Source organism: Dioscorea cayenensis, chromosome 12 (genome assembly GCF_009730915.1).
Source record: "Dioscorea cayenensis subsp. rotundata cultivar TDr96_F1 chromosome 12, TDr96_F1_v2_PseudoChromosome.rev07_lg8_w22 25.fasta, whole genome shotgun sequence".
NCBI lineage: Eukaryota > Viridiplantae > Streptophyta > Magnoliopsida > Dioscoreales > Dioscoreaceae > Dioscorea > Dioscorea cayenensis.
The window spans coordinates 17,214,593-17,225,711 of NC_052482.1; the positions used below are offsets into that span (position 1 = coordinate 17,214,593).

The following is an 11,119-nucleotide window of genomic DNA, read 5'->3' on the forward strand; positions in this document are numbered from 1 at the left end:
CAATCAGTGTTTAAGGTTATAAAGAACCCTTGAATTTATTCCTAACCAAATCCAGATAGATTTTAGTGAGTTTGAAGTGAAATGGACAGCATTAAAAACCAAAAAAAATAATAGCTTCAACTCAGTGGCATGATGGTCCTTAATATAATCACAAGCATTTGAGAAGACATGGCATTTGCATGAAAAATGAACAGCAAAATAGAAAGAAGCTGCAACTGTGACAAGTTCCAGAGACAAATTAGCCTGCATTTATCTCTCATAGTAAAGTTTGTAAGAACATCTGAAAATCAGGAAGAATGCACTACAATGTATAACAATGTAAACTTGTTTTTACATTTCCTCATTTCGCAATGGTTTTGAAGAAAATGAGCATTCACACATTGACAATGAAGAAGATAAAAGTAAATTGGGCAGTAAGTCAGTTTCCCCGATTTATGAACCTTTGCGCAGCATCCGGACTAAGGCCTTTGTGCACCTGAAAGAGAATACAGCAATCCAGTTAAGTGGACAGAGAGATGCGTTGATCGATAAAATGGTCAATAACAACATCTCTGGATTATATTTATCATACAAGTTCAGTCTGAACCCTCTGAAAAGCCTTGCAGAAACGTTCCGCCTTCTCTGGTCCAACCTGACACATCAATTACAATACCCACTTACAAAATTTCAGTTATTCCAGTCTTTCATATTTACATCCAATGATTTCAAGAGAATTCCCGGACAAAAGGGTTACTGTCGAAATGCTATTATTTGCAAATTAGTCATGAAAAACTGGAATGACATGATAGTATGGATACAAAGAATAAAGCTGTTCTATTCTTCCAATATTTCCTGATGTTATGGATTAGGAACACTTGAACTTCATGATGCAGAACTATTTAAAATTGGGAAACAACCGAACCTAGGAAACTAGCAGTTCAATGACAATCGGAAAATATCACCATCAAGGCGAAAGTAAATGAGTTCATCATCATGTGAAAATTCAAAGGAACTAGAGCGATTTAGTTAAAACTCAGGGGAAAAAAATGGCATGACAAACCTTGGCTGTAGCTGCTGATCTTAACTTCTGCCAGAATGCATCTGTCAAAATAGAAAGCCAATAATCAGTCAGCAAGAAAAGGGCATACTTGTCTTACTATTCAATAGCCCTACTTGACCTAATCCACAAATCATGTTTCTACTTTAAACACAAGTAGATTCCCATAAGCCATGAAGCAATATGTTAAGTTTTCTTTATTGCCTCTATTGCATATTCATTCAATGTAAAAGAATAATCTTGGCCATCAAAGAAGTTGCAGATATTAAGAGGGACAGGCTAGTTCACAATGTTTAGTGAACTCTAAGCCTGAGTGATGTTATCAAGCAGCTGGCTGCACGAAAATTAGTTTATAAAAGCAAAACATTTAAATTAACAAAAAGATTCTAGATAGCTGCCAACAAAATGACAGAATTCATGAGAACAACCGACTATAGATAATCTCCATTTAGCTGTGAAAATAACCAAAAAAACACAAAGGATGAATAGCTACTATAGCATGGTACATTCATTTGATGGATTGTGCACGTTGATTATAATAAGAAGAAAGATTGGAGAATAACCCCATCACGCATAATTTATTTAGAACAAACCTGCGTCAACAAGGACAAAATGATGGCATTTCATGTTGCTGGAACTAACAGAGACAAGGCAATAGAAGTAGAAATATCAATATGAGAAAAGGAAGAAAAATGGTAGGAGCTAACAGGTACAAGAATGTAAGTTTCTAGGTACTCAACATGGACAGAAAGTTTAAGATCAAGGATTGTTCATAGTTGGCAATTCAAAATCAAGAGAGTTCCACTGTTTGGATATGCTGCGTATCATCAAAGCTAATTGAATTTTATTAATTTCATAACATTGCCCTCAAAATCAAATAGCATGCCGCAAAGTTGTCAAGAGGTGGAACTTCACAAAGCTGTCTCCAAATTGGATGACAGCAATGTTATATAAGACATGGATACTCAAAAGATTGCATTCATCAGTTCTCCAGTTAATTTATACAACAGAAAGAATATTTCTATTCCTTTTCACAAAAGTCCATGAAAGATACGAAAACAAAATTAAAATTAAAATCAATACAAATTCAAATCATTTATATACCTCCACCAGGAGTTTCACCTAAGCTATCATTGTCCGTCCCATTCCGTGCATCTTTAAAGTCAGTTACCTGTTACAACAGTATTACTTTTCAAAATGTTAACACAAATTCTACTATGTAAGTTTTTTTTTTCCTTTTGTTAAAGAAAAAAACACTTATAGAGAAAAAAAAAACCTTTTTAATTACCTCAGTCTGACTTGAATGTGAAGTTGATTCTGGCACTGATTCTGATCCAGCCTATCATAACCAAACTTTCTCGATATTAATGGAATCAAACATTATGGTACAACCATAGGAGATTTGTACAAAGGAGCCATATGGTACCAACTATAAAATTTCAACAGTTAAAAGTGACTCAAAACCATGTTTCTTCTTGGTACATCTTTGAACAAGAGAATGATGCAACATGAGATGAACAATACATTACATCATTTCAATTTCCAAACTTAACGCATGTTTTTCGATAAGCTTTATCACAAGAAAAATGTTGATCCATCTATGGTATAACCTTAGACCAGAAAAACTTACAAAAGGTGCTAAAATCAAGACAAGGTCATGCAACTAGGTTTTTTGTTTTGAAACTAACATAAAACCTAATTGACAACAGAATATGGTAAAAAGAAATCTGCCCTAAAATGATGGAAAAGATCATTCTTGCCCTTTGAAATATTACCACAGAAAAAGAAGCATGATGATTTCCTCAATGCAACATGCAAGAACAAAAGCAACCACATCAAAAGAAACAAAAGTAGATCTTGGGTCAAGAAAGCACTAGGATTTTTTTTTTTCTAGTCTTAAAATAATTTTGGATTGGATTGGATAGAATTCTTTATCACACACACACCTCTGATCAAGTTCTTAATAAACATTCAAGCCCCTTCCAGAAAATTAACTAAACCCTGAAAATTAAAATCTACAAAACCCTAAAATGAAAAGCACAACGAGATGGATTATAAATGGATCAAATTTCTGACCTAAATTGATAGGAAAGATCATGTTTTCTATTCCAAAGATTTTGCAACAAAAGTATGATGATTTCTTGCTCACAACAAGCAAAGAAAGTGAATAATTCCTTTCTAACCTTGATTAAAAAAACCATACCTTGAATAGAGTTCTCTATCACAATAGGGCCATTTAACTACCAATACTCACCATTTCATCATCACCTTCCAGAAATCAACCAAATGTACCAATAACCAAAGAAAAAAAAATTTCTTTGGTTGAATAGCACAACAAGATGGATTATAAATGGAACAAATTTCTGATCTAAATTGATAGGAAAGTTCATGTTTTCTATTCCAAAAAATTTTGCACCAAAAGTATGATGATTTCTTGCACACAACAAGCAACGAAAGTGAATAATTCCTTTATGGAAAATCTAGAATCTAACAAAACCCAGACATGAAAATCACAACAAGTAGCATTTAAAAATGAATCAAAATCCAAACCCCACACCGTTGGCAAAGATGAGCACTTTCAAATTAACAATATTTATGGAAAAAAAAATCAAGAAGAAGAAAAAAGAGAAGATCAGGGAGATTGGGAAGAAAGGAAGAAGGAAAGGGAAGTTGGAAGGGAATTACGCGGTAGTTCCGAGTTCGGACAACAGGAAAGAGGTCGAGCAAGCGGTTGAACTCTTGCTCGTCCATGGCTCCTTCTTCTTCTTCTTCTTCTTCTTCTTCTCTCCTCTCGTTGCGAAGACTCTGGTCAAGAAGAGCAGCCAAGCGCCGCAACTCAACTCGTCTGCTGTTTCTTTTTAATTTTATTTTTATTTTTATTTTTTCACTGAAAAATTATAAATGTAAATTAATCGTTTGATTTAAGGGAAATTGTTTTTTTTTTTTTAATTATTATGGATATAGATTTATATATATATATATATAAGTATATATATATATATAAGATGTGGAATAACTTAAATTAATCTAAAATACAATATTTGGACATATGAAAGTATGTAATGTAAGTGTGCTTGAGTGGTTAGTCGGTTTATCTATAAAGTATGTAACCTCTTGATCCATTCAGTGCATTTTTTTTTTCACATTATATTTTTTTAATTTAAAAATTACTAGGATTTCAAAATTTTAATAAAAAAATCTTATATACAAATTTTAGTAATTTAAAAAAGTTTAAATTGATAGACCTAACAAATATATTATAACATATATATACACATGTTATAATGTATCATATATGCTAGAGTGAAAAAACAAAAGTTTTTATAAACAATAGTTTGGTTGTTTTGAAGTGAGAGGGATCAATATTACCATATTTTAAAAAAAATACAAACTTGAGATGTATTAATATTAATTGAATTATTGAAAATCTCATATATTTGCTACAGGTAATAACAAAAATTTAAATTATACTCTATATATTTTTAATATGTGTATTCAAATTTTTGTTATATTAGCATATTATTCTTCATTTAAAATAATTATTTTGTTGGATTATTTTTTAAAAATATTTTTTTGTTTTGCTTTTAGGCTTTTGTCTCCTACCATCGAGTCCTGGTTCTGCCCAGTACTGTTCTATACTTTACATAAATATTTATTTTTATCCATAATATTTATATTTTTACTCTTTGAATATTCAATATATCAAAAATTGAGGGTTAAAATCATATTCGTGATTTATTCATATCTCTAACAAAATATTTAACTATGTTAAAGATTGAGAATTCAAATTTTATTCCTAGCTTGTTCACATTTTGAAAAAAAAATATATATTTGTGGACTCATCCCCTTAGTCAAAATTTTCAATTTTATTTTATTTTTTTTATTTATTTATTTATTTATTTATTTTTTTTGCCTTTTCTCTTTAGCAATAGGGATGTCAATTGGTCTCGGCCCCGATGGAGAACCCGATTCCCCGCCCCGTTGGGGCCGGGGTCAGGGAATTTTTTTGGCTTTTGACAACTGAGAAATAAGAGGCAAGCTTGGCTTTGGGCGGCTGTGAGAGATGGGAAGCAGAGAAAAATCTCTAGTGGCTCAAACCTAATTAAAAGGCATGACTTGTAATTGTGGAAATATTATAAGGGTAAAATGTCCAAAAATTTATTTAACCCTCCCAAACCAATCATTTTGGTCGATTGATGAATGGAGGGAAATTTGGGGGGTGGTGTTTCAACACCCCCCATTAACTTTCTAAACCCTTTGTCTACCTTTTCATTTTTTCTCCCCAAGCATGGGTTCAAAGAATCCTAGCTTTATAATATATGTTATATTATAACATATATATACACACATATGTTATAATGTATCATATATGCTACAGTGAAAGAACAAAAGTTTTTATAAACAATAGTTTGGTTGTTTGAAGTGAGAAGGATCAATATTACCATATTTTAAAAAAAAAATACAAACTTGAGATGTATTAATATTAGTTGAATTATTGAAAATCTCATATATTTGCTACAGGTAATGACAAAAATTTTAATTATACTCTATATATTTTTAATATGTGCATTCAAATTTTTGTTATATTAGCACATTATTCTTCATTTAAAATAATTATTTTATTGGATTATTATTTTTTTAATTTTTTTTTTTGTTTTGCTTTTAGGCTTTAGTCCACTACCATCGAGTCCTGGTTCCGCCCAGTACTGTTCTATACTTTACATAAATATTTATTTTTGTCCATAATATTTATATTTTTACTCTCAGAATATTCAATATATCAAAAATTGAGGGTTAAAATCATATTCGTGATTTATTCATATCTCTAACAAAATATTTAACTATGTTAAAGATTGAGAATTCAAATTTTATTCCTAGCTTGTTCACATTTTGAAAAACAAAAAAAAAAATATTTTTGGACTCATCCCCTTAGTCAAAATTTTCAATTTTATTTTATTTTATTATTATTATTTTATTTTTATTTTTTTGCCTTTTCTCTTTAGCAACATGTGAATTTTTTTTCTTTGTTTTTCTTTCACGTAACTCTAAGAGCTTGCTTGAATAGAGTGAAGTGGTGGGTTCATAAAGTAATAGGAAAAAAATGAAGGGAATGGTTCAATCCATATCTTGCCTAGGTGGAAGGTAAGTTAAAGTAAAGATTTTCATTATTTTGTGTTTAGTTTGGAAGTAAAGAAAATTAAGGCTATGTACTGTTGTTATTAAAATACCCCTTATATTTATTTTAATTCAAACACAAAAATCATAGCCATTTGGATTAATTTAAGAAAGATGATCATCAAACTTACCTCTTACAGCAGAACGACAGTAACAACGATGAGGATACCGCCTAGTTTGATCCTCTCCGGTGACATCGAAGCTTGGCTTTTGACAACTGAGAAATAAGAGGCAAGCTTGGCTTTGGGCGGCTGTGAGAGATGGGAAGTAGAGAAAAATCTCTAATGGCTCAAACCTAATTAAAAGGCATGACTTGTAATTGTGGAAATATTATAAGGGTAAAAATGCCCAAAATTTTATTTAACCCTCCCCAACCAATCATTTTGGTCGGTTGATGAATGGAGGGAAATTGGGGGGTTCAATCCTCCATTAACTTTATAAACCCTTGTCTGCCTTTTCTTTTTTTTCTCCCCAAGCATGGGTTCAAAGAACCCTAACTTTATGAACCCTCGAAAACACCTCCAATCCCTTGAGCGTCTCTTTTTTCGCTAGCTTTTCTATCGACCATGCTGGTAGCTTTGTGGTGTCATGTCGGAGTCAAGGTCTTGGGAAGCTTAAAAAAGGGATTCAAGCATCACCCGTTCCTCTCTCCTTGTGCAGTTGAGATTTGGTGAAAACTTTCTTGGTGTGCTCGGAAGTAAGAGAGCCTTTAAGGATGTTGGTTGTGGACTTGATTACGACTGGACGAGTAAATCTCTTGCTTAGAAGTTTCAGGTGCATACTTGCAAATGGACTAGTTGTTGGCTTTTGTGATGTGGCCTTTACTTGAAAACCTTAGTCAACTTGTGTCAATTTTTTTTGTGTTTGCTTGTAAAAATATTTGTTTATATTGATAACTTGTAGGTTGTTGTCTGCTTGTCCAATTTTTTGGCCTTTTGTCATCCCCATTAGATTTTGTTGAAATGCATATTTGAAATTTTGGGTTGATAGCATGGCACTAATCCTTATTTATGTTGTTGAATTATTTTGTAGACTAATGTAATCCAAAAGATAATTAACATTTATGTTGTATGCGTATAACGTATTGGGTCATTTATGGGATGAATATTTTCTCTTATTAACCATGCTTTGGGCCCTTGGATCCACTTTTCAAATTTACTCAAGTTAGCCCATTGGGCTTAAGCCTACCCAAAATGTGCATATTTATATATGCTTATGATGTATTTGTGGTGATGTGTGTGAAAAAGTTGGAGAGAAAGATTTCGATAAACCCTCGCTTTGTCTTTCTTTAAATTGCATTAACAAAGATTGGATTTTCGATGGCAAGTATCCAAGTTTTACCATATGTGGAAGATAATATCTTTAATTATATCAATTTATAATATACTTCATATACCTTGGATATTTTTTGTTGATCCTTGACTTAGTTGTTCATCAAAAGTCATTATTGTAATAAGAAATTTCTAACATATATTTTTTATTTACTTATCTAACTTAACGTTTGAATGTGTAACTTTGAAGCATTGCATGAGTGGTTCAATTGGTTACCTTATCTTGTGCTTGAAATTTTTGCTTTGATAAGGTTCTGTACTTTGCTTTAATAGCCGTAGTTAGAAGGTATTTTGTAAGATAAATTCTCCCTACATGTTGTATCGGTTTCCTATTTGATTCTATATGATTATAGTGAGTATTTTTGGGATTATTTTAATATTTGAATAATGTCTCTATAGTTTTTTTTTTCCTTAGGATTTTTAGCTCCATTTCCTTAGAGTTGAGTGGTGTTTTTTAAGGGAGCTTTAATGTTATGTGATCTATAGATCTTATCGTTGTTTTAGTGGATGAACTTCTTACGAAAAGATTATATTATCTTTTTATTTATTCTTTTGATTGAAGTGGTGCTACAAATGTCTAATCATTTGAGTTATGATTAGAGTTAGGAGCCATGCTTGGAAACCTTCAATGTTTGCCTCTGGTGGAAATTTAGCTTTTGTGTTAATAGTGTTAACTTCTTTAAATATCAAGCGTCATGTTGAGTAGAAAGTGATTTTGGTGTGAAAATAGTCCAGGTTGTGGTTTGTGATCATATAGCATTTTTGAGCTATTATAATTGGTTTTATGTTTTAATTTTAGGGCATCTCAAGAAGGGTTGATTTTGGCTTTCAAATATGAGTTAGAGTTGAGAGAAGTTGAGGTAAGTAATCCATATATAAACTATTGGTTATTTGTTGTAATAAAAATTCAACTATTTATTTATTTACTTTATAAACAATTGATTTAGTTCCTTAAAAGGTGGAATTATCCAAACCTTTGGGTTTATAAGTTCATTTTACATTACTTAAATATGAGCTTAGAAACATTTAAATTATGAATTATGTCATATTATTCTGTATTAGAATGAAAAACTTGCAACATTTTGAGTGATTATTGGCATCTAGTAAGCAAATCCACTTATAAATAATTTTTTTTAAAATTTTAAAAATCTAGTCATTGATTTATTTATCTATTCTTTTATTTTGAAACAATTCATTTAGTTTTATAAAAATGTGGGATCATGCAATTTCTTTAATTATATGCTACGTTGTGGTATCTTTATTCAAATTAGAATCTTGGAAGAGCATGATATTATAAATTCTGTTATATGACTATACTTTAGTTTGATAACTTAGTAATATTTTTGTCAGCAAGTATTAACATCTAGTTATTTAAATATATGACTCTTGAAACTTCGAGCCAAATTTATTTCGTTATAAATATTTTTAGTCTTCGAATAAACTATCCATTAACCTAATCAATGGGGGATTGGCCATGTGACATGAATTCTGTGAATTGAGACCATAGTTTTTAACCGGGGCATTGGTGAAACAATAACAACTTTTAACTCCGACCACCGAGGTAAAATAAATGGACTTCGATATTTCTGACTCTAACCACTGAGGTAAAATAATTGAATTTTGATATTCAAACTCTAGTGCCGCTAAGATAAAACAAATGAACACAGTAATTTTGGAAGACGTATAATGTCACACCCCGACCCACAACTATGCACAGAACATCCGCCACAGTACTTTGAAGTAAGGACACAAGTTCTCTTAACCCTGAAGCATTGCAAGACTGGTCTTATTCCGTTCTTAAAATAATCTCCAAGGCACTTAAAAACCAATGCTAAGCAAGATGATAACATGAAAAATATAAAAGTATTTTACAACTTGATACTGTATAATAATATAAAAGAAATAAAGATTTTCAGGAAAATTCCAAGAAAACATCCCTAGTGGATCCATCCTAAGACTTGTCGAACATCACTGTTCTTACCCACAACAATACTAGAATCTAGTACCTGAAGAGATAGAAGAAAAGAAGGTGAATAACTCGGTTACTTCGTAAGTGGGGTGAAAACAAGTGGAAAAGTCATAAATATTTTCAAATACGGAAGAGTGTTATTTATACCTGTTAGTGCAAAAGCACTTTAATTGGCATGATTTGACGCCAAGTCAAGATGACGTGGCAACCTTTGAGACGTGGCATAAATGATCACATGGCAAGGTATGGTGACATGGCAAGGAGTCTTGGATTGGAGGCAAATATCTTGAGATCTTGTTGAAGCTATTTTTGGTATGTATTACAACTTGAAGACAAGATCATATCAAGACCATATTTAGAGAGATTTTATTGGAAACTAAATATGGATGGAACTTAATTGAAGAAATTCCTATCAATGGTATGATTGAAAGCTATTGAATGTATGATTTGAAGAACCTTAATAAGTATGATTGAAGACTATTAAGGGTATGATTGGAGATATGTCAATTGTTGGTATGATTGCCATGATTGATTGAAGATCTTTCTTGGGAAGATTTGAAGGCTAAACTTGGATGAATTGAAGATTAAGTTTAGAAAGTTTCGTGAAGACACACAAAGACGTGCGTCCCTTGCGAGGGGACTACGTGGTGAGGAACTAAGGAGGTAGGCTAGTTGCCGATGGTCGGGATCGGGAGATCTGGTCGCACCCACTTGGACTAGGCATGACGGGGAGGTTGATGGGTTTTGAGGTCGTTTGCAACGTAAGCAGAACTCAGTCAAGTCAGCAGTTAGGGTCATGTTGCAAGTTGTGTTACAAAAGGAGTTGAAACAACTAATTTTGGAAAGTTATAAAATTAGTAGCCTCGGAGATTCTAAAAGAGGTGTTGACTATATTTGGGGCGTTGAGGGGTCTATATAAGTTACCTTCCTCTAAGATTGGGTGTTACACCGAAGTCAGAGAGAGAGTGGGCACTAGACAATCTAGAAAGGGTAGTGATCTTTATTTGTGAGAGTGAGTGACAAAGTGTTTGTACTCATATATTTTCACATCTTTTAGTGGATTGTTTATCTCCGGGCTTGACCCCCTTAGACGTAGGCAAGTTGATGCCGAACTGGGTTACCAATCTTGTGTGTCTTCTTTTTGTTTGGTTTGTGTGAAATTTCTACAAGCGTTTGAGTGCTCTCTAAACCCACAAATCACACCGGTGGAACTAACAATACCTTTCCAAAACATCAGTATAAACCACAATATTCAACTATGAAACACTGTAAATAAAGGTAAGGCTTGATACATCATACATATATGAATATACACACAAGTTTCCAAATGCAAAATTTTGCAACACATACTTTACAAATAAACTAGTGGACTCCATTACCAAGATGAAACATAGCATGAATTCCCAGCAAGAGATATAAAGCTCCAAAACTACATACACATATAGAGTTCAAAGCTTGTGTAGAAAATTTAACTTTTAGGCTAGCCAACAAAATTATCCCTGAACTTAGCCATGGCCGCGACTAAGTTAGGAACCGCCAAGAATGTTTTTCATTTAAATAATATAATATTTAGTTCTACTTGGTGTTGGTCTCTAAGATTCCTGTGTG

The 11,119-nt window shown here is 32.3% G+C and overlaps 1 protein-coding gene across 1 annotated transcript; it reads right to left on the minus strand.

Moving 5' to 3' along the window:
• Window positions 1-230: 230 nt before the first annotated feature.
• On the minus strand, window positions 231-3,895 carry LOC120272966. Its single transcript, XM_039279601.1, has 6 exons — window positions 3,722-3,895; window positions 2,325-2,375; window positions 2,141-2,207; window positions 1,040-1,080; window positions 572-631; window positions 231-475 (listed from the first exon to the last, which is right to left on the minus strand). Exons 1-6 carry the CDS (start codon window positions 3,785-3,787, stop codon window positions 419-421), a joined length of 342 nt encoding a protein of 113 aa, XP_039135535.1. The 5' UTR covers window positions 3,788-3,895; the 3' UTR covers window positions 231-418.
• Window positions 3,896-11,119: the final 7,224 nt, after the last annotated feature.

What these genes read in the sequence shown, in the direction of transcription:
- LOC120272966 (XM_039279601.1), bottom strand. Translation starts at nt 3,787, where the DNA reads ATGGACGAGCAAGAGTTCAACCGCTTGCTCGACCTCTTTCCTGTTGTC. An exon ending in AGGTGAAACTCCTGGTGGAG is followed by an intron (nt 1,081 to 2,140) that starts GTATATAAATGA and finishes CTATTTTGACAG; the next exon opens with ATGCATTCTGGCAGAAGTTA. An exon ending in AGAGGGTTCAGACTGAACTT is followed by an intron (nt 476 to 571) that starts GTATGATAAATA and finishes ATTCTCTTTCAG; the next exon opens with GTGCACAAAGGCCTTAGTCC.